Source organism: Schistocerca americana, chromosome 5 (genome assembly GCF_021461395.2).
Source record: "Schistocerca americana isolate TAMUIC-IGC-003095 chromosome 5, iqSchAmer2.1, whole genome shotgun sequence".
Classification (NCBI taxonomy): Eukaryota; Metazoa; Arthropoda; class Insecta; order Orthoptera; family Acrididae; genus Schistocerca; species Schistocerca americana.
In genome coordinates this window covers 587,396,202-587,421,074 of record NC_060123.1, presented here as the reverse complement: position 1 = coordinate 587,421,074, position 24,873 = coordinate 587,396,202, and the positions used below count along the sequence as shown (strand labels likewise).

Genomic DNA, 24,873 nt, shown 5'->3' with positions numbered 1-24,873 from the left:
TCTACCTGGTGTAACAAGAAACATGATTCATCTGCCCATGTGACAAGTATCCATTAATTCGTGGTGCAATCCCACTGATCCCGTGCCCACTGCAACTGTAACTGACACTGTCGTTGGGTCAATTTGAAACATGTAGGGGTCGTCTTCTGTGGAGACCAATGTTCTAAAATGTGCTCTGAATGGTGTGCTCCAAAACACTTGTGCCTGCTCCAACATAGTGCTTTTTCGCCAGAGATGCCAGAAATTGCCACCTATCCTACGTTAAAGCACAGGCAATCCTCCAAACTTCACGTTCTGTGTAGAGTTGCGGACGTCCAACCATTTAGCGCCCCATGGTAATTTCACTACCCTTGTACCATTTCCATAGATGTTCACGACAGTAGCAGTTCTACATTCGACCAGATTCACCGTTTTCAAGATACTCGTTCGCGGCCCATGTCGTCGATAGAATGATAGCCCCATCTGTCTCTGCTCTGGTCATATACTTTCTTGCCCTCGTACATTTCCCGAACGCAATCAGGCGACATTTAGCCTCACGGTGGACAGTGTTCATAATGTTTTGGCTTATCAGTGTATTTCTTTAGAAGTAAAGTACCATGTTCCACAGATCTAGTTTCAAAATGTTACAATAAAAAGGAATATTTTCGTGAAAATTTCCTCTGCTGTTACACCTCCTCAAGGATTGAATTTCATAATAAAACTGAAACATATATTCTTTAAATTTCTAACTGAAAAATCGAACACAAATTTTCAGATATTTAGTTACAAATATGTGTTTATAATGAAATATTTCCATAAAAACTATCATCAACTATTTTACCACGTTAGGGATTGAATTTCCAAAAACGTTGAATCATGTAATTTTTTTTTCTATCTGAGAAGCCACACACAGATTTTCTTAGATTTAGCTTTAAAAATATTTTGATAATTAAATAATTGCATACATTTTTTATCCCTTATTTCATCCCCTTATGGGATGAACTTCGAAAAACACTGAAATATGTTTTTCTTTTTTTTTTACTTTCAAGCAAGAGGCCAGATATCAGTTATCACAGATGTGGCTTTAAAAATGCTCCAGTATTTAACAACAATTTATTTACAAAAAGTCGCCCAATGCTTTATCCTCTTAGAGATTGAATTTACAAAAATGTTGACTCACATATTTCTTTATTTCTGACCAAGAAACCAAATACCAGCTTTCGTAGTTCTTGTTTGAAAACTCACTAAATAGTGACATATTTTGAAAATACCTTTGTCCCCTACTTCACCCCCTTATGAGTGGAATTTCGAACAGTTCCTTACTACCTGCTTACAGTAAAAGGTAAATAATCTCTCCAAAATATAAATTTCTATTCGTAGTGGTTTGGACTGGGCAATGATGAGTCAGTAAATCAGTCAGGTCCTTAGAGGTTGAATATGCAAATAAACTGACACACAATTTTTTATTTGTAAATGAGAAATCAAATCAGACTTAAAAATGCTTTCATAATGGCTTTAAATATGCTTTCATAAAGAAATATTTTCATAAAAGTTTTCATCACCTATTTCACTTCTGTAGAGGTTATATATAACTGAGAAGTTAATTACCAGTTTTCACAGATGTAACTTTGGAATGCTTCAATAGTTCTTTAGTAATGATGTGCTTTTAAACAAAATTTCTCACTATATCACCGCCAAGGGTCTAAATTTCCGAAAATGCTAAACACATATTTCTTTATTTCTGACCTAGAATCAAAATACCAATATTTAAAGTTGTAGCTTCTAAATTTCCTTAATATTAACACATTTTCAAAAAACTGCTGCTCTTATTTCATTCCCTTAAGGATAAAATTTCAAAAAAATCTCTTCTTGAACAGGCGTGCAGTATAACATCAACACTCTCCAATGAAGATTTCTATCCTTAGCTGTTTGGTCTGGGAGTCAGTCAATCGGTCAGGATCTTTCCTTTTATATAATCATATAGGTGATGATAATAACAATAATTATTATTTTTCATTATGTAAATACAGATTGCACATTTACAACTAAGTACTCAATTAATACTTCTTATGAATCAAGGTACATACCAAAAAATTACTGTTAAACTGTAAAAAATTAAGCCACATAAGGAAAGAGGAGTAGAAAAAGGTATATGTAAGTGTACCAAATTTTGTTTATCAAAAATGTCATAAAATGTATTTGTCAATTTCTTTTTATTCAAAAGAGAGGAATGAAACACACACACATACACACACACACAAAATTAAAATGTGAAATGTAGCTAATTACCTTAATAATAGAGAATGAGAACCTTTTAAGTAACAATGAACTTAAGTTATAATTATATCCATTTGAAGTTGCACAACATGTTTGCATATTTCTAAACCTGGGTGTTATAAATTCCTTCCCTTATAAGTGTCCATTTAATAAAAACAAAGAGAAAGGACTGTATACACAATTTTACAAGTTGTAAAAGTAGTTACACCAAATTTGTTTCAAGCCCACAACTACATTTATTTCCAAATCATACAAGCAAAATACACACCAAATGGGTCACAGATTTTGCTCATCTTTTGTAAAATCATAGTATGCACATATAAGTACCAAATACTGATTACTTACAATTCTCCTCTCAAACTTCTACAGGAAATTGCAGAATTTTACAATCCAACACCATACAAGAGTACCAGCTCTCCAGCAGCATATCAATGTAATCGTTTTTCTTCTAATATTCCACAGAACACTTGCTTCACTAAAACAAATCATATTTCTTCAGAATAGTAGATAATGGTATCGATAATCACCACAGATGTACTGCAATGCTCATCATCATTATGATTTATAAATCAGTATTACTCTATGACATATTTATGCAACTTAACAAACTTTGAAAGCTATTAAAAAGTGATGTTACATCAGTTTAGGTACTTCATCGATAGCTTTAGAACAAAACTCCAAACATTTCGAGGAGTAAAGAATATTTCATTTCTTACGCAATGCTTCATTGTTTGATGTTTGATATAAAAAGAAGCTTATGAAGAAATATTAAAAAGCTAACTTCTGTGAATAATTTTCTTAATATTACAAAGCCCAAAAAACTTCACTAATAGACTACCTACTTGGTTTCCTTTATATTTTAACCTCAGCATCACACAATCATTTTGACCATAAATAATGTGTGATAATGAATGGCCGAATCATTATTAATACTAATATTAATATTTTGTGATCCTTGCTGTTAGCATTTGATTTTTTCAAGTTTATTCTGCCTTTTTAAAGTATGTTTGCTTGAGGACCTGAAAGAAATATTGCACAAAAAATCTCATCAGGTAATGAAACTACAAGGTAGCCTTCAACATTGGTCTTAATAAATAAATTTGCAAAAAATATATCAAATGTATTGTCAGTCATCATGCCGTATCAATATTTTTAAAGCATGCAAGTTGCTGTACTGCAAAACTTCATTGCTAGAAATAGTAGCAAGAAAGCAAATATTTACATTGCAAACATTTCTCCAGGTCACTCTGGTTGATTAATTACCATGCAGTGCATCAAAATCAATTTATGGTGACTTAATGATAACTCAAATAGGTAGTGATTCCATTTGAGTGACCTTAAGCCGAAAGATAATTTTAAAAAATATGGCACTACCTTTATTTCCATAAGACAGTGTGCCTAATCCGTGAAAACATAACACAGTAGGGATTCAATTGATACTGTCATCTATAATTATCAAATACCGTTATAAGTGAAGGGTCAAAAGCACATACTCTTGACACGGAAAACAAGACCAATGAGCATTTACAAAAGTGTAAACAGAGTTCAACCCTATCAGAGATTTCTCCTGTTCATATGTACTGTATGCAAATGGTTGTAGCCAGTTTTTGTTTTCCATTAGCAACTTGGGTCCAGAATCTTCCAGAAATTACAGAGGTTAAGTGATAAATAATTGCATGAGAGGGGACACAAATTGATAATGTACATGTCACAAGTTAGTGACTACAGCTACTACTGTGCTGGATGACATACAGAACATGGCAATATCAGTGAAAGACATTGAAGATTGTGTCTAAGAGACATAGTACAAATGAAATCAATCTTTGATTCTTGTTAAATTATCATTCCTCTCATTTACATGCTATATTATATGAATTACTTTTGAATGCATTATGGGAACAGCAGTGATCAATGTCTTATAAATAATTACTATTAAAAACAGTCTTGACCACAATTTATTTATCAAGGTCACCTTGTTAAATAAATTGTGGTCAAGACTGTTTTTAATAGTAATTATATATTATATGAAGTCATTACTGAGCTTACAAGTTGTATGAGCATAATCAGACATCATGTCATGATGAAATAATGTTTCAATACATGATGTTGAGGGAATCAAAAGCTGATATGACTATTCTGTATCACATTGTAGATAATATCTAAAACATGTATGTTTGAATCATAAAATAAAGGAGGGAACAGTAATTTTTTTCCAGATTACACCTGGAATAGTATAGATAATATTAAAATGTGTATGTTTGACTCATAAAATAAAGAAGGAAAACAATTATTTTTTTCCAGATTACAGCTGGAAAGTTGTGGAGAAGATAGTAGTGAAGACTGAGATACAAAGGGTAAGTTTTGGTAAAATAATATTGTTTAACTAATGCAATAATAAACATTATTCTGCAAATAGAAACTCGTGTGTGATGTATACGTCGTTTTTCAGAAGTATGGCGTTTTGCTGGTAGGTGCACTCCACAGCTAGGGCCAGTATTAACCTAGAATGGGCAGCTTCAACAAACAGAAGTAGTCCAAGGGGATAGCCATCAGGCTGATGCATCAGGACATGCAGAAAGTCTTTGGAATCACCTGGCAGAGGACAGATGAAGAACACACTAGCTGGGAACAACCGATGAAAATGTACCTCGACATGTGATCTGAAGAGACCTTATCATTTTGTAGGAGAAATGGCTGCTGATCATTATGAGAAATCGCCATTATCAATATGACATCCATTGTTGAGTGAAGGACTCTACCTGAGTTACCTATGTTTTCCGATTTTCAACTGTATGTTTCCATTAGATCATTGCCTTGGTCTTTTGATGTCTTTTGGAATAAATATAATTTCCTTGTTTTATCTGTCATCCATCACACATATTCGATTGTTAGTAGTAAAAATTCAATTTATTGAACCAAAAGTACGTTACTGTTCATTTACTTTCTGCCTAGCTTGTCACTGCCTTCAACTGAGATAAAAACAAAAACTTATCAACTGATTGAATGAAATCATTTTTAATTTATACAAATTTATGATTGAAGTTCTAGTTGTAGAATATTCTAGTATAATAATAAAATTTCAATTCATCCTTCAATTCAGTTAAGCTTAGCTGTTGATTGTTGAAACAGACATGCATTCGAAGCAAACAATATAATATGCTCCACAAGCTGTAGGTTGTTCTAGCAATTATCAGTAAATTCTAATTCCTCTTTTCCATCCCAATTGAACAACGTGAAATCCCCCCTAGTGCTGTTAAGTTTAGCTTTGGTGATACAGCCTCTCTTTTCTGTCTCCTCTTTCAGTTCCTAATTTCCTTCTATACAGACGAAATTCGAGGTGTGATGGTATCATAATGGGACTGATACTGTAAAAAATTGTATTTAAAGAAAAACATATATATGTAGTTATTGTCACTCTCAACATACTCTTCTCCTCTATCCCTACAATGCTTCTTGCAAATGTTCCATCAATGTGGAAGTCTTTCTCTGGGAGATCCAGACTGAAATCTTGTTCCTTGTAATGCAGATTTGACCTTGGGGAATAGATAAGTCACATGGTGCTAGTCAGACGAATAAGGTATGTAATTTAATACTTAGATGCTGTACTTTACTAGAAACCTCTTTTAGCCAGTGTATTGTCTTGATGTAGAACCCTTGACTTGTTCTTCCACAGTTTAGTTCATTCTGTTATTTCCTGTTGGAGTCGAGCAAGTACCGCAAGGTAATAATTTTGATTGATTAATAGTGGGGATACACAATTCTATGAATATTGAAAAACAAGGCAATCACCATCACTTTCAATCTTGGTTTGCTAATTGGAACTTCTTTCACTTTCAGTGAAGCTGGCCTTTCCACTGTATGGATTGGTGCATAATTTCTGTAAGTCAAAAACCAAGATCTGTCACGTGGTTTCACCCTTTCCAAGAAACTAGTACATTTTCAGTGGTACTCAGGTTGTCAATACAACCATTTCCACGAGTTTTCTTTTTGTTCATCATGGGAATCTTTGGCACTAGTTTCGCTTAAATTTTTCTCATGTTAAATTGGATATGAAAAAGTTGTATTAGATATTCATCAACAATTACTGCAGTTCCAGCAATCGATCAAATACTCAACCGATGCTTACTTTTTCATATATTCATCCGTTTTTTATAATGACAGGCGTCCTGGTCGTGAGACATCTTCAGTGTCTTAGAAACGGTTGAACCACTCAAAAACTCATGTACATCAGAAACAGTGTTAGCATCGTACTTCTTTTACTGAAAGATACGTTGCAATAGCCTTTTTTCCAAGTTACATGTGAAACTCCACAACAATTAGTTGCTGTATTATTACAATTATCATTTTTCTGGCAAAACAAAGTAACAGCTCTTACACAAACAAAGGCTACGGCCTTGCTGATTGTCTGCAGACACTAGAGATGATGTATTCGACTTCGACAGTGTGTTGCTTAATAGCTACTGGCTATTCATCTTCCAAACATGTGTGTCCTGTTATTTTGTAGCCACACCTCATGCTATGGATTCTGTATTCTTCAGCATATAAACAGAAAATGAATTATGTCTGGTTTCTCAAAGGATAGGACAATATCCCTGCAAATTGCTAATTGAAAATCATTTTCTATTTTTAGATTACCTTTATCTCAAAATCACCTTTTTGTGACATGTTTATAATATTATTTTCTAAGATTCTGAACTCATTGCTTGCATTCCACAGTAAATTTTTCTGCTCATGAATGAATTCTAGTTATCTTTCTTCTGACTCCATCCATGACAGATATGACTCTTTCAAGCTTTACATTTGTGTTTCTCTTCATTTATTATTATATGATCCCTGGAAATTTGTAATAGGTTTGAGATATATCCTACACCACTTTTTTATTGATTGATAAAATAAAATACGTTTAATTTTGTTTTGCATTTGACCTTAATAATGCTATTTTCTGTTCTTCTCTTCATTTTCGAAAATACAAGTATGTTAAGGAAATACATGTGATATTTTAAGAAAATTCTGTAATTTTGTGTTATCTGTGATTTATGTTAAGTATGATCACTGTCATTTCTCATGTATATAGTGTTTCCCATTCAAGAATCGATTTATTGTTTTGTTATACTCCTAGTTACCATTTGTCATAGATTTTGTTGTCATTTATCACTTTTGTAACACACACAGTCGTCTTCTACCTCCTCACTAGAATGTGAGTTCATTGGGTGAGAGACTTCTATGATTTTTATAGAATATTTTCGCTTAAAAAATGAAACTCTTACTTTCTGTTTGAGATTTTTTCAATATCTCTAACAGTATTGTTTCGTTTCATAATATTAATATTTTCTTAATATTAATGTGTCATTATTGTTCTGTCAGAAGTACTGAAGGTGTATAAATGTTGAGCAATATACCATTATTTGGAATTTGTGGTTACATTAAGAGTCAAATATTCAAAATTTGAATTATTGTTATGCAACAGTTACACATAGAATATTGTTTGATTACCACAAACCAAAAGGCTTGATTAAAGCATTGGTTTTGGCCACAACAAATGACACACTCTTCGAACACTAAAGTCTCACAAAATTATAAGTAATATTTTTCTGTACCAAATGAGTGGTGAATTATATCTTTGCACACTTATAAGTAATGAGTTTTTGTATTTTGATTGAAAATTGCTAGTCGAAGGCTATACTGTCTTTGTTTGATTCTTAAAAAGAGTATCATAGTTAACTACTGCATTGTTGCATTTATTTAGAAAATGCATATATGACAGTTAATATTTGTTGTTTTATTGTTTTTGACAACATTTTTAGCATTTTTGTGTTATTTACTAAATTGTCACTGATAGATGAAATCACATTTCCTTATAATTGTTTATACAAATTGATTTAGAATTTTCTATTACCCTCTAAAATTTCTTAGCCAGTAGAGAAACTTTTTTCATCTCTAACATATTCTGTTAGTCTTTTGTTTTCCTTTCCATAGATGGGACAAGTAGCTTCAAATATTTTTGATCAATTTCTATTTTTTCTCTGTGATATGATTATTATGTCACATTGTAACATACACAGCAAGTTTTCAGTCATTATTCTGGTTTCGCTGCTTGTTAATAGTTCACTGAATATAATGATTTCTTTTGGTAAGGACTGCACCTTCCCTCAGTTGCAATGTCAAAATCATACATTTTGTTTGTTCATGAATTTTATGTAGTCATCATTTTATTGGAAATGTGGATTAATGGCTCTGAAACTGATTTACTGTCCATAGACTTAACTATATATACAGGGTCTGTTGGTTACTGAGGATAGTGTACTGAACAACTTTATATCAGTATTTATGTAATTTGCAGACTAGTAATAATAGCCATTACCAGTCATATGATTTTATGTTGGTTAGTAACTCCTACTACACGTGGAAAGAGCAAGCCTTTGATGCTTACTTTTACCTTTCAGTAGGTCAGATGTTAAAGTGTGGACACGTTTGCAAAAACGGCTAGTCTAAATTGATATGTGTAGTCCATTTAGGTGTGCAGTATGAGTGTGCAGAAAGCATCAGATGATAAAGTATGTGACATGTTTGTAGGAAGACTTTTTGATACAGAAAAAAAAATCAACACACCTATACATTAAGGTACCACATATAAAAATATCTGCACCTATACCCATTACACCCTGTATGTTGGCAACTTCTATGACTGCAGAAATGATGGCAGATGCCTGGTATAGCAATGTAAACAACACACAGTTAGTGACAAGTGTGAATACTCAGTTTTAACAGACATATGTATGTTATAAGACATTCACTCAGGGAAAGAAGGCTCAGACGTAGAAGAAAATCTCAAATAATATAATTGAGTGCTACAAAACAGTAATGCCTTATTTCATTTTATAACACAAAGCAGAATGAAAATAGGATTTGAATATAACAGTGGCGCCATTCCCGCGTGCTCCGCCCCCTCCCTCCCTGCCTACACAAGTAACGCCCCCTTCTCCCACACGCACGCACACGGTGCCCGCCCCCTCTCCCCGTTTGGCTAAAGAAGTGAATAAAAAGATATTGACCAAGTGCAATGTGCACAAATTATTACATTGTCTAGAATTCTTACATTTTATGAAGCATTTTGATTAAATGCCATTAATATTTATACTGTCTACTATTGGTGAACAAGGCACAAATTCAACATATGTTTGTGTACTGTAGCATATATTCGTCAATGCTACAGTTTCAATTAGATTTCATCGTGACGCTGGGAAATTCTAAACTGAAAGAATACTCAAGGAAGAGGACTGTCTATGATCAACAAAGAAACTCTCGATTGTACTAGAGGATGCTTTTACATTTTTGTGAAGTTCTAATGGAACATAATTATCTGAGTGATGTTTGGATCTTTTTTCTGATGCTACTATATTGTTTATCGGTATTGCAGATAAACTTCAATTACATAATGGAAGGAGTTGGTAGAGAGAGTGTGGAAGAAGATATGAAAACATGTTATGTAAGACTGAATTAATGTATAAGGAATGCATCGACAGTAAATAGTAAATATAGGGGTATAGAATAATAACAGCCATTCACAATAGGCGATTTCATATCATTTGTAGTTTGGGGCTTGTGCCTATCTTCAGGTTGTTTACATTTGAATATGTGTCTCTATGCTCAGTGTTGGAGATCATTGTTTAAATAAAATCAGGTAATGTAATGATGACTAAATACACACAACTGAGACAGTTGGAAGTTGATATGTAAGATATGTTGTGAGATATTGTAGTACATACATGCAGCTGGAGTAACCACATCATTCCTACAGCACGTTTATCACATATATTATTTTTACAAAAAAACTCGATTCTTTTTACACATTACCTTTATATTAGTCAACATAGCAATTACTTGTTCTTCCATATTGTGCCTTTGATACAGTAGATTGTAGTAACTTCAGAAGCACATGCACTCACAATATCCAATGTGTTTACAGACGAGAACACAAGTTGTGGTCAAAGAGCTTATATCTAAGAAGTATAGAGATGTTACACAGAGAGAAAAGTACAGATACTAGAGTTTGTGAAATTGAAATTATTACATGTTTATGGAACTGCACTGTGAGTTATAATGTACAGAATAGTTGCTGGGAAATAATATATGGTTAAATGATCATTGTAATTTTTTTGTTCTGAGGGGTAATGAATTACAGGTTTCATTTTAAAAAAAATTCTCGAAGATGTGTAGAAATGACTTGTTTACCAGGTCTGTTGATTCATTGAGTGGTTCTAGGCGCTACAGTCTGGAACCACGCTACAGTCACAGGTTTGAATCCTGCCTTGGGCATGGATTTGTGTGCTGTCCTTAGGTTACTTAGGTTTAAGTAGTTCAAAGTCTAGGAGGCTGATGACCTCAGATGTTAAGTCCCACAGTTCTTAGAACCATTTGAGCCAATTTGCTTCATTGAGAATGGGATGTGATGATTTGGTGCTGGTGCTTCAAGCTCTTGAAGATTCATTTTCTTTTCTTTTCTGAAAGTTTGTAGTATCAGCAGGTTGTCTTTAATGGTTGTGGATGTGTGGCCATCTCCTTTCAGATGTGTCGCAAAGGTGGAGTTATCAAAGTTATTTAACTGGAAGAGATCCATGTGTTCTTAGTGTCTTATTGTGAAACTTATACCTGTTCAAAAAATGTTCAAATGTGTGTGAAATCTCACGGGACTTAACTGCTATGGTCATCAGTGCCTAAGCTTACACACAACTTAACCTAAATTATCCTAAGCACAAACACACACACACATGCCCGAGGGAGGACTCGAAACTCCGCCGGGACCAGTCGCACAGTCCATGACTGCAGCACCATAGGCAGCACAGCTAATCCCATGTGGCGAAACTTATACCTGTCTGGCATATGTAGAAGTGTGGGAAATTGTCAGATGGAAGTTTGTAAACATGTGCCAAAAGACATTTGAGTATCAATCTTATGAAAAAGATTAGCAAGTTGGTATGAAATTTCTCCTATAAAAGGGATGTGAGCAAGTGTGTGTGTGTGTGTGTGTGTGTGTGTGTGTGTGTGTGTGTGCACGTGCGTGTGTGCGTGTGTGTGTGTGTGTTCTTTTGAAACTGGTTAGGAGGTGTACATCATTTCATTTTGATTTTGTTGTGAAGTTTGTCATTTACATGTGTGTTGCATCCATTCCTGTGTGCATTTCCTTTGAGAAGTTAATTTCTTTTTGTTGATCAAGAGGGCTGAGTGGAAGTTTATGGATACGATTTAGTGTAGATCTGAAGAATGTCATTTTGGGTTATATTGGGTGACAGGAGAACTCGTTTATGGCAAAATCAATGGTGGTGTGTTTTTGGCTGAAAGGCTTGTTTGTTATTTACATTAGAGATCATGACATCAAAAAGACTGATTCCTTGATCTACTTGATGTTCCACAGTGAAGTTTGTTATTGTACATGCTACTGTATGTGGAAGGTTTTCAGTCTCATAAGTTGTACCATTTGCAGGATAATGGCATCATCAACATAACTTTTATAATAAATTATTATGTCTTTAGGCAAACATTCTGAGCTGAAGAATTGATTTTCTATGTGAATGATACAAATGTTTGCAACGATTCATGCTAAACTACTTCCCATTGCAAGACAATCGTCTTGTTTGTAAATTTTGTTGTTTAAAGAGAAACAAATGTGTGGCATGATTAATTCTAACAGTTCAGTGAGTTCATATATCTAAGCCTTGGATAACTTTTTGTATTTTGATAGGTTGTTTTTATTTAACTGGATTGTGTCATAAATAGGTATGATAGGGTAAAGGTTCGTCATGTTCACTGAAGCAAATTTGTCACCCTGTGGTGTTAGTATGTCTTTGATATCCTTTATAAGATCATAGCAATTCTTAATTGAAAAGGTCTTTTCATAAGTATAAAAATTGCTGAGAATCTTTTCTGCATCTTGCTGATGAAATATACTGTAAATTTGTTGATTTAACTATAGAATATATATGAACATTTGGCCTATGGATTTTTCATTGTGAATGTAGTTTTGGTGCTGATGGGTTTGTGTCAAGGCATTTTATCACAGCATAGTCAGATAACAGGAAATCAAAAGATATCAGTAGTTTCTTTAGCTGGTCTTGAATAAATTTGATAAATTGACTTTTGCAAGTCATCTGAAAGAACATGGACACTCAGCCAAAAACCATAATCATGATCAGTTCCTTTTCCTGTTGTATCTGTATGTCTATATATTTGCAGCATCTCTGTGTTTCTCAGCTCTAAGCTTCTTGACCATAACCTCTGTTTCCTTATGGAAACATGTGGGATTTTGTAGTTACTAACATCTGTTGTATCAAAGATATGAAGTGGATATAACGATAATTACGATATTGATTAGTATACAGGTAATTTGTGAAAAATTGATATTTTTTTAATTAAAATGTGCTAAATGTAATGTGAAAACAACATGGATACTGCAGCTATGTGTATTTACTATAGTGTCTTATAATATATGACTTACCAACTTCCAGTTGTCTCAGTTGTGTCTATTTAGTCATCATCACTTTACATGTTCAAGTAAACAATGATTATCTCCAATATTAAGCATGGAAACATGTATTTCAATGTAAACCACCTCAAACCCAAAACCAGCCATATGTTAAATAAAAGCATCTTTAATGTGACTGGTAGCAGTTATTATTCTACACTCTATATAGGAGAAGTCACAGAGTTTGGCTTATATCCATTATGTATAAAATTCAAGTACAAATTAAACCTGAAGTCATGCAATCAGTTTATAATTGTTTGTATTTAGGCCAGCTTAGGATAACTATTGGATTGACAGGGAAACAGATAAAGTAGAGAAGAGTAAAAGTGCAGTTGAGTGCTTTTGGTAAACAATATTGTTTTCAAAATTAAGTGTCCTACATGTCTGAAAAAAAAAACAGGATACTCTCAGAATAGTACCAGGTTTTGTTTTTGAATGTGAAAAATGGACGAAAACCTCAGGGTCGCTGGGCAGACAGTGGATCGTTGCATTATGGAAGATATCAGGAGTGACATAAATACAAACCATGGCTCAGGGAACAGACTGGCAGGGAATGTGACTAGAGAGAAAATTAAATGGTTGTGGACAGGACATTTATCCAAGTGACGTTAGTATTTATGGCCACGGAAGTTTTTTGCTGGGTTCCAATAAACATGGAGAAGAAAACTTTGTCATGACCTAATGCAAGGTGCCTGTAAGGTATTATAAACCATACAAGGGCAACGTGCAGAAGTTTGGTTGAAGAGTGAAATGCATGGAAAAATCCATAGTTTGGTAAACGAGTGGCGATACAGCCCATTGTGCAAGCTGAGGAACTTCTGAACTTATCTCAGATGAATATATGCAATTTTTAGATAGACGCAATCTTTCGATTTGAGTGGCACTATCACCTTGGAACTTACTCTTTTGTTACTCCTACAGCTCTACCAAAAATGTGCATGTTGCAGGTTGATGAGTACAAGTACATTTAATTCCTTTGTTCTTTAGCACTAACACATATTTTCAGTTAAGTGATATTTTTTCTAACTTGTGATTAGGTTTTTCTCCACTCATGGGTTCTCTACACTTTGAAGCAATGGTATGTTACGATTTCAGATCGCTTCAAGAATCAGACGAAATCAGTGTGGCACTTTTCGCAGTAAATTTCAGTAGTCAGCCTTTCCCAGTGTGTACTCTAATCACTACAGGGGTCTTTCAGTAACTTCCATCGATAAACTGCTCCATCTTATTCAAAAATTCACGAATTACCTCTAATACCGCTATTTCTTTATCAGTCTTTGTAGGTTTTTGAGGAGACAATGTTCGTACTTAAAATGCGTAACATACAGGATCCACAATTTTTTCTGGTTTTTCTGATAAACAGACGGTGCAGACTAAGACTGAAAGTGAAAAACTTTCTAAAAGTGATGACATTATATATATGAAATTACAGCAATGTTCTTGGATAACATGAGCTATGTTGTACGGATTCTGTTGGTAGCCCATCTGTAGATTTCTCGACCTGGAGGCTGACAGCGTAACACTGGTACTCATTATGCTCTGCAAATGTGCTGGAAGAGTACATGTGGAATGCAAATATCTTCACTGTGGGAAATTCAGTGATCTACTGAAAATACACGTCTGGGAGACCAGTATGAAAAGGAATGGATGCAATCGATGTTTGGCACCTACATTGGAAACATGGGTTAGACTCACTCAGAGGTGAAGAGTATATAGTAATATGTAGAAATGCTTAGACCACTGATGATGCCTAATATGAATAGGTGAAAAATGTTGGTGAATGTTGTGTCAGCTACTGTGGCGGTCAGCGCAGACACAAACAAGGAAGAAGAGAAGATGCAATGGCCGGCAGCAGGAATCTAAAATTATTTGTTAAAACACTTTCATATTAGGACACTTTATTTATTAAAAGAAACTAAGTATAACTTAACTTCTCTAGATTCCTGTGCTTCCTACAAACAGTTACTTATACAGATCTTTACTACTCACAGAACTCAGGGTAAGTATCGTCTTCCTAATACTCCGTACTGATGCTCTCAAAGACTGCGACCAGACTGGGCTGAACAGTCATGGACGGCTGGTTAAGTCAGCATTGATGGGGGTACCGAACTCTTCCTGAGGTTGTAGCACTGCCCACTCTTTTCACTGGCTCTTGTGTCAGCGCCTACCTGATGCCATTTCGGAGCAATGCGCTAGTCAGTGTGCAGTGTATTTTTTAGGAGTACACGTTACTACCCTCCAAAATGCCGCACTATTGTCATGTAGGGAGCCATCTTACAATAGTAGGGAGGGGAGTGGGGAAGAGGGTGGGGGGAGAGCAGAAGGCAGGAACCTAGGTGGCGTGAGGAGCTGGGAGCTGCAGCTGGGACCGATGCAGAGACCCTGGACCTGTCCCCAGAGCCGTCCTTCACTCCGAACGAAACGTCGGTCGAAAAACCCCCCGGAAAGGCTCTCACTCACTTCCTGAACCTGTTCGACGAAAAACGGAGAGGGCAGCGATGACGATGGCAGCAGGTGATGACGCCGACGAGAGAGGCGCAGGGTCCATGACGGGTGCCGGGGCGAGTGCTACAAAGTTGAGCAGCTGCAGTGGCGAAGGCGATGAGTCCAGCTCCATTGGTTGGTTCCACAGGCAATGCCGCAGAGGCATCTGGGGGCGGTCGCATCGGCGCAAGATCCCGGTAGGATGCGAATCTGGGGACAGAAAATCTGCAGAAGAATCTCGCAACTGATTAGCAGGACATTGAATTAAGTACAAGCAAGTGCCCAAATTCCGAAGAGTCGTTCCACCCTCCCAGAGCCTGGTGCGATCAAAAACTTTCGAAAGAATAAAAGCATTAGGTACAAAGCGATACTTGCAGAACGTGGGAGGCGCCATACACTGTGGTGGATGCAGCAACTGGAGCAGTGTGTGGTGATGCCAGCTACGTAGAAACTCTGAAAGACAGTCGTGGGGCTGGGAAGCAGTACATTGCGAAATGGTTCAAATGGCTCTGAGCACTATGCGGCTTAACTGCTGTGGTCATCAGTCCTCTAGAACTTAGAACTACTTAAACCTAACTAACCTAAGGACATCACAAACATCCATGCCCGAGGCAGGATTCGAACCTGCGACCGTAGCGGTCGCGTGGTTCCTGACTGTAGCGCCTAGAACCGCTCGGCCACACCGGCCGGCTACATTGCGAAAAACAGCAGTGGTACTTGTTCCCGTGTGTGAGAGGCACCTAGTTTCTTCATCTGTTGCTTGATCATATGCACAAATCGTTCAGTTCCTCCATTCAATTGCGGATGAAACGGAGCATGGGTAAGGTGAGTGATACCACTGTCTGTTCAAAGTCCTGAGACGTAAACTGTGGTCCGCTGTCTGTAACTAGAACTTCAGGCAAACCTTCCAAGTAAAAAATGGATGACAAAGTCTGATTGGTACTACGTGACATAGTGGAGTTCTTGGGCACTGCAAACAGAATTTCGCTAAAAGACCCCACAACAATAATTCAACGAATGGTCAAAATGGACCAGAAAATATGCACTCACTGCGACAGCGATTGAGACTCTGGCCAAGCGGAAAATGTTTGCGGCGGGGCTGATAGATTTCCAGCACATGTGTAACCGTGCGACTCATCTGTCCAATGTCGTTGTCGAAGCCTGGCCAAGTACAGTGCCAACACGCTAACTTTTCTGTGGGTATAATTCCCTAATGTCCTTCGCGGAGCAATCGCAACACATCTTTTTGCAACACTTGAGGAATAATCACACGAGATTGTCCAGAGGCTTTCTGCAATAAAATCACTCTGTGCTGGATAGAGAGGTCATGCCGACGAGCACAATAGCGGCGCACAAAAGAATTCTGGATGTTTTTCACTGAAGGAGGCCAAGCAGTGTGGATGTAGTGTAACGAAAGGTTCAAGTCAGGGTTTGCTTCTGTGGCCTGAGCAATTTTCCTGTAGTTCAGTGGAAAAGTCTGTAAAACTTCACTGTAATGCGCAGCAATCTGACAGCAAGATGTGGATGTAGCATCGAATCCAGAATCAGGACCAACAAGAAGGCGAGGAAGGGAGTCAGCACGTGCATGCTGTGGCATGGACCGGTACAATATATCTTACTGATAACTGTGATATTAACAAACCCCAACAATCCAGTTTCTGAGCGGTGTGCCGCGGAACATGTTTGGTTGGAGGAAACAAAGACTGAAGTGGCTTATTGTCCGTCACTAGGCAAAACTTCAGACCAAACAGATAGTGGTGAAACCTTGTCACTCCACAGATGACTGCGAGCGCTTCCTTCTCGATTTGGGAATAGTTACAGTGAGTCTTGGTCAATGACTTGGAAGCGAAAACAATCGGCCTCTCCTGTGAACCAAATCTGTGCGAGATCACAAATATAAAGTAGTACCCACTGCCAAAAACAGGCTTAACAGAATCGAAATGAACAAGGTATCTGTCACTCAACAAGGCATTTTTAAGTTTCTGAAATGCATCTTGACACTCTTTGGCCCAAACAAAAGGAACATTCTTCCGGCGCAAACGATGCAACAGAGTAGAGGTCTGGGCTGCATTGAGTATAAACCAGATATAATATGTCGACTTCCCAAGAACTGATACAATTCCGACACGTTCCGCAGGGCAGGAAGGTCCCAGGTGGCCAGCAAATCTAATTGAAGGGGATGAACACCTTGGCTATTTGGAACGTAGCCTAAGTACTGAATTTCAGACTGGAAAAGGCACATCTGTCAAGGTGACACTTCAAACCTGCAGCTGAAAGAAGTTGAAAAAGCGAACGAAGATTACGGATATGTTACTCCGGTTTACGTCCTGACACCACAGTATCGTCCAAGTAATGTGAACGGAATGGAACTTTTGCAGTTGGTTGGTTCAAATGGCTCTGAGCACTATGGGACGTAACTTCTGAGGTCATCAGTCCCCTAGGACTTAGAACTACGTAAACCTAACTAACCTAAGGACATCACACACATCCATGCCCCAGGCAGGATTCGATCCTGCGACCGTAGCGGTTCCAGACTGTAGCCCCTAGAACCACTCGGCCACTCCGGCCGGCTTGTGCATTGTCCTTCATTGTAATGAGTCTTTTGGGTTGAAAGCAGAAACAGAAAGTACATTGTCCGGAATAGAAAGACCAAGCAAATCAAATGAATTTGACCCAAAAATATTTTCAGTCAAGCACAAAATTGTGTCACTCTTCTGGTGTGAGACTGGAATGTGGCAGGCAGGCTACATGTTCCAAGCACTGGACTGTCCTGACCGTTATACGCAGTAAGTTGCTTGCAAGATTTTGTCAACTGTGGCGAGGCCAAGTGTTCATAAGTGGCACGAGTTAGCAATGTAACAGGAGCGCGAGTATCTAACTGAAATCTCACACAGCAGTCGGCATTGACTATGTTCGCAGACAGTTTGTTTGACCGTCGTTGCACAGCACATGGGCAGGGTGAAGCCACATCCTGATTTTGGTCGTTAATAGGACCTGCAGCCAGTGTAGAAAAAAACTAAATACACTGAGAAGGTGCTCCGCGTTTACAAGAGCGAACGTGGGTAGAGTTGTTTTTCTGTTCCAAGCACACGGACTGTACATGACCTGGCTTTCCACAAGCAAAGCAAATCGCGTTCCACGAAGGTCAGTGTTCTCTATTATGCTTGAAGAAGCAGTAGGGACACAGTTTCAGTGCAGACATACGTGTTTGCCCTTGTTTACTCTCGCAGCGGCGTGGTGGCCTGCTTGCGCGCAGCAGTCGGTCGTAAGGTCGTACCTGTTCGTCACTTGGCGATACACTGCAAATGGGAGCTAACGCAAAGTTTTTCATGACGCTATCACACGAGCCCTGATGTTCAGTAATCTGTGACACTTGTTTCAAAGTAGGATCGGAATATTGGAGATTTTGTTCACATTTCCTGCTGTCTGGCACATTGTAGATAATTGCACCCTGAATCATTGCATCACTATAATATTGTTGACAGCTACATTGAAAACATCACTGTTATGTCAAGCCCTTAAGTTCAGCGACCCACTGATGGTATGTCTGTTCTGAGTTTTTCCGCAATCGAAAGAACTTGTAACGAGCTGCAACAACCTGTAACTGATCCTCATAATACTAAGTGAGCCGGCCGGTGTGGCCGTGCGGTTCTAGGCGCTACAGTCTGGAGCCGAGCGACCGCTACGGTCGCAGGTTCGAATCCTGCCTCGGGCATGGATGTGTGTGATGTCCTTAGGTTACTTAGGTTTAAGTACTTCTAAGTCTAGGGGACTGATGACCTCAGATGTTAAGTCCCATAGTGCTTAGAGCCATTTTGTGCCGGCGATGGACAAGAAATAAGAAAGTTTCACAAGTACCCTGCACTTGATGAGTAGCGTCGAAATGAGCATAGTAGTCAAAAAATGGTTCAAATGGCTCTGAGCACTATGGGACTCAACTGCTGTGGTCATCAGTCCCCTAGAACTTAGAACTACTTAAACCTAACTAACCTAAGGACATCACACACATCCATGCCCGAGGCAGGATTCGAACCTGCGACCGTAGCAGTCGCACGGTTCCAGACTGCGCGCCTAGAACCGCGAGACCACCGCAGCCGGCGCATAGTAGTCATTCCAGTCTTTGGGTCCTTCATTGAAAGCGTGGAACGGCGGGATACATGCTGTGGATGTGGCTGGCTGTTGTGGCGGCGTTGATAGAACAGTGGCTTGTGCATTGACGAGCTGCTGGATGGCCGTCATCAACTGCGACGTTTGTTGGTTCTGAAACTGAATAAAATGCAGTAGATCAAAGCCAGCACCATCCGGAAGCGTAGACACAGATGATGTAGGAGGAACTATAATAAGAACAACCAAGTACTTATAAGAAAAAGTAAGTCAAAAGAAAGAAAGCAAGTAGTAGCAATGCACCTCAGAAGAAAAGAGAGAAAAATTAGTGACGCACTGCGGCAGAGCATCAGTGAGCGAACGCAGCACTGCTTCTGCAATTCTCGTAGCCAGTTGTGTCGGCTACAGTGGAAGTAGGCACCGACACAAACAAGGAAGGTGAGAAGTTGCGATGGCTAGTATCAGGCACCCAACTCATTTGTACAAAACACTTTTAAATTAGGACACTTTATTTTTAAAAACAAAGTAAGTATAACTTAACTGCTCATGATTCCTGTGCTTCCTGTGCCTCCTAGGAACAGTTACTTATACAGACTTTTACTGCTCGCAGAACGGATGGTAAGTATCATTCTCCTAATACTCAGTACGAATGCTATAGAAGTCTGCAACCAAACTAGGCTGACCAGTGATGGGTGACTGGTTAAATCAGTGTTGACAAGGGGGCTCTGAACTCTGTCTTCCTGGAGGTATGGCACTGCCCACACTTTCCACTGGCTTGCGGTCAGCACCTTCTGGACGCCATTTGGTGGCGATGTACTGGTTGGTGTGCAGCTGATGCTTTAGGATTGCACAGTGATAAACAAAATAAACATTCATTTCCAGAAGATGGATAATACAGTATTTCTTTCTGTCTATGAGATAAACATGACTGGAGTAGCAACTAAGGAAGACTGGCTGTAAATATTAACATCATGCATTTAGTGTTCAGCAAGTTACAGTCTTCTTTGCAGAGAAAAGATGCAGGTGAATGGGTAGAATTTACTTTGCTTGGAGGTCAGGTATTCACGTAGTGAAGGAATTGGCATATTTCATCAAGATATGAGAGGTATTAGCGATAAAGTTAGAGAACTGCTTATAGATGTTTACTCTGACATTGTTGGTACATCGGCGCACCACTTAAATAATTTGACAATTCAGAGGCTTCCTTTACCAGGTTACAGATTAGTTGGCTGTTTTTAGCCATGTACGAAAAAAACAGTATTCCATTCGAGTCCGTAGACATATCATGTCATTGCTCTGAACAGGTATTTGGATGTCACGCAGAGGCAGCTGAATTTAATGAAACTAAACTTCTGCTTGTTGTAGTTTATACGTCTCCTAACACTGACTTCAGAGCATTTCTGTTTAAGTTAGACAATGTTCTTGGTTCACTTTATAGGAAGTACCAAAAATTAGTTATATGTGGTGATTTCAATATTAATTTTGTATATGATTATGCTAGAAAAAGGATGTTGGTAGCTTTCCTAAACTCATATGATCTGATACAGATTGTGTTTTTTCCAACTAGGGTGCTGTGAAACTGTAGCACAGCCATACACAACATTTTTATTCATTCTCCATTACTAGATGGGCATTCTGTTTGTAAAAGGGTGAATGGCCTTCAGACCATGATGCACGAATTTTAACACTAAAAGGCTTTTGTATTCAAACAAATGTCACACATAATTACAAACTATTTAGGAAAGCTAATCCAATGACAATGGAGTTTTTTAAACCTCGTTAAGGAACAAGAGTGGCAGGATGTTTATAGTGCCGATAACATAGATCACAAATATAATGCTTTCCTTAACACATTTCTCATGCCCTTTGAGAGTTGCTTTGCTTTAGATCGATCTAAACAGGGTATTAACAGTAAAAGGCAGTGCAGGTGGAGGTCTAGGGGGGTAAGGATATTATGTAGAACAAAGTGGGAATTATATCAAAATGTTAGAAGTAGTCACAATCCAGGTACACTAGTCCATTACAAACAGTATTGTAAGGTGCTTAAAAATGTTATTAGGAACGCAAAGGCCGACCGCGGTGGTCTCGCGGTTCTAGGCGCGCAGTCCGGAACCGCGCGGCTGCTACGGTCGCAGGTTCGAATCCTGCCTCGGGCATGGATGTGTGTGATGTCCTTAGGTTAGTTAGGTTTAAGTAGTTCTAATTTCTAGGGGACTGATGACCACAGCTGTTAAGTCCCATAGTGCTCAGAGCCATTTGAACCATTTTCTTTGAACGCAAAGAGTGTGTGGTCCGTAAACAGAATAGGTAATTCACAGGATAAAATAAAAACCATAGCGTCAGCGGCACTAGGTCGACGATATAAAGTCAGTTCGTACTAAAAATATTTCTGTTACTGATAAGTCAGATAAATGTACAGTATTTAACAGTCACTTTCTGAGCATTGCTAGAGAATTAAATAAAAACATAGCTTCTACAGGGAATCATTTAACTCTTGTAAATGCCTTTCCGAGATTGATGTTTGAAATATTCCTCTGTGATACTGACAAGGGGGAGATTGAGTCAATAATTAAATCACTGAAGACTAAGGACTCTCATGGATATAATGTAATGCCTAGCAGCATATTAAAGTATTGTGCTGCACGTGTTGGCTCTGTACTTAGCCATATTTGTAATTTTTCGTTTAAGAATGGTCAGTTTCCTGAACGATTAAAGTACTCAGTAGTAAAGCCACTTTATAAAAAGGGAGAGAGAGATAACGTAGACAATTTTAGACCTCTTTCTATGCCATTAGTGCTTGCTAAAGTTATTGAAAAGCCTCCTTATGTGAGGATAATTCGTCATTTTATTTCACATAATTTGGTATCAAGCCAACGGCCTTGCCGGTTCCCGTCAATCACCGGAGTTAAGCGCCGTCCGGCTGGGCTAGCACTTGGATGGACGACCATCAGGTCTGCCGAGCGCTGTTGGCAAGTGGGGTGCACTCAGTCCTTGTGAGGCAAACTGAGGAGCTACTTGATTGAGAAGTAGCGGCTCCGGTCTCGTAAACTGACATACGGCTGGGAGAGCAGTGTGGTGACCATATGCCCCTCCATATCCGCATCCAGTCACGCCTGTGGACTCAGGATGACACGGCGGTCGGTCGGTCCCGTTGGGCCTTCATGGCCTGTTCGGACGGAGAGAGTAAGAGTAAATTTGCTATCAAAGGTACAGTTCGGTTTTAGGAAGGGTTTAACAACTGAAAATGCTATATTCTCTTTCTTCTGTGAGGTGCTGGATACACTAAATAAAAGGTTTCAAACGCTAGGAATTCTTTTTGATTTAACTAAGACGTTTGATTGTGTTGATCGCAAAATATTGCTCCAGAAGTTGGACCATTATGGAATATGGGGAGTAGCTCACAGTTGGTTCACCTCTTACTTTAACAACAGACAGCAGCAGTGCTGAGTGGGGCACAGTCAAATGGGGGCAGCTCCAGTGTTGGGGCCACTTGTGTTCCTTCTTTATATGAATGATATGCCCTCTAGTATTACAGATGACTCTTAAATTATTTCTGTTTGCTGATGATACTAGCTTGGTAGAGAAGGATGTTGTGTGCAACATAGGCACTGTTTCAAGTAGTGAAGTTCATGACATGAGTTCATGGCCTGTAGAAAATAAATTAACGCTAAATCATAGTAAGAATTAGTTTTTACAGTTTCTAACACACAATTCAACAAAGCCCAACGTTCTAATTTCACAGAATGGGCATATGATTAATGAAACAAGAAAGCTCAAATTTCTAGGTGTTGTAGATATTAAGCTGTCGTGGAAAGCCAAACTTCAGAATCTTATTTAAAGATTTAATGCTGCCATTCTTACTGTTCCAACGGTATCTAAAGTAAGTGATAGTTCGACACGAAAAATAGTCTAATTTGCCGATTGTCATTCACCTGTGCGGCATCGTATTATATTTCGGGGTAATTCCAAGGATATTTTCGGCTCAAAAACGGGCGGTTCGGGTGATAAGTGGGGCAAGTTCACGAAGCTCTTGTTGATCCCCGTTTATTAGTCTGGGTATTCTTACATGGTCTCTCAATGTATAAGGTTACCATAAAGTCCCTTAACAACTTCAAAATTTTATTACAACGGCAGTTGTTGAAATATTTAAAAAAAAATTTATATATACTAAAATTTTGTGTTTTTTGTGTTTTAGGTACTCTGTTGAAGGAAGGAACTGAACCTCTATAAAATGGCAACTTCTCAAGAGAAGGCACAATGTGTGTTCTGCTTTATTGACACAAAATCGGATGTTCAGACTCAACGAAACTTCAGAACGAAATATGGAAGAGATCCACCATCGCTCCCTTCAGTCCATGCATGGCACAACAAATTTATGGAGACAGGATAAGGGGAGGAGTGGGCGACCAAGAACATCCGAGGAAAACTTCGATCGCTTTTTAAACATCTTCACTCGTTCACCTACGAAGTCCATCCGCACTGCTGCCAGACAGTTGCAACTATTACGTTCAATTGTGCATAAGGTCCTCTACAAGAACTTATGGTTGTACGCTTACAAAGTGCAACTGTTACAGACATTTGAGCCAAATGACAAGCCAAAACAGACAGAGTCAGCACTCAGCATGCTGGAACGCCTTTCGGAGGATGAAGCATTCCTCAAGCGAGTTTGTTTCAGTGACCAGACAACTTTTCATGTTTCTGGTACATTAAACAGATAAAATGTGAGAATTTCGGGATCTGAACACCTCCTTGTGACAAGGAAGCTTCACCGGGATAGTCCAAAAGTAAATGTGTGGTGTGGAATCATGTGCAACCGAATAATTGGTCGATTTTTATTCAATGAGTCAACAATTACTGCAAATGTTTACCTCGACCTTCCGACCGAATACGTAGCACCTCAACTGATTGACTTACAACCATCTATCATTTTCCAGCAATATGGTGCACCACCACATTGGGGACTGCATGTTCGTCGGTTCCTCAATGAAACATATCCAGGCAGATGGATCAGGAGGGATGGACCAATTCCTTGGCCACCGCGTTCGCTAGATATCACTCCCTTGGGGGTATGTAAAAGATATCGTGTATCAAACACAGATACGGGACATTTCTGACTTGAAGCAAAGGATTCAAAATGCCATTGCCACCATTGATGACGTTATGATACAGCGAACGAGGCGAGAAATTGAGTACCGTCTTGATGTGCTCCGTGCAACTAAAGACGCCCACATAGTGGTCTTTTATAAACACTGATTACAATAAAAGAAATGTTGTTAAAATATTTCAACAACTGCCATTGTAATAAAATTTTGAAGTTGTAAAGGGACTTTATGGACACCCTGTAACTATTCTTTACTGTCGTTTCTTATTAAAATCAGCTTATTCTCAAGAATTAGCATCTTTTACTCAGTTAATAGTAGGCAGAAGTCCAATGTGTTGTTGGCTCGGACGTCCTTGGCACTTATGCAGAAAGGTATGCAATACACTGCTGCATCCATTTTCAATAAGCT

General features: G+C 38.2%; 1 protein-coding gene across 1 annotated transcript in view; it reads left to right on the top strand.

Moving 5' to 3' along the window:
• LOC124615450 (leucine-zipper-like transcriptional regulator 1) overlaps positions 1–5,113 on the top strand; it is an 80,824-nt gene extending 75,711 nt beyond the window's left edge. Inside the window, exons 4-5 of the mRNA XM_047143346.1 lie at positions 4,558–4,610; positions 4,706–5,113. Coding sequence (XP_046999302.1) covers positions 4,558–4,600 — 43 coding nt within the window. The 3' untranslated portion in view covers positions 4,601–4,610; positions 4,706–5,113. The remainder of the gene's footprint in view (positions 1–4,557; positions 4,611–4,705) is intronic.
• The last annotated feature ends 19,760 nt before the right edge of the window (positions 5,114–24,873 follow it).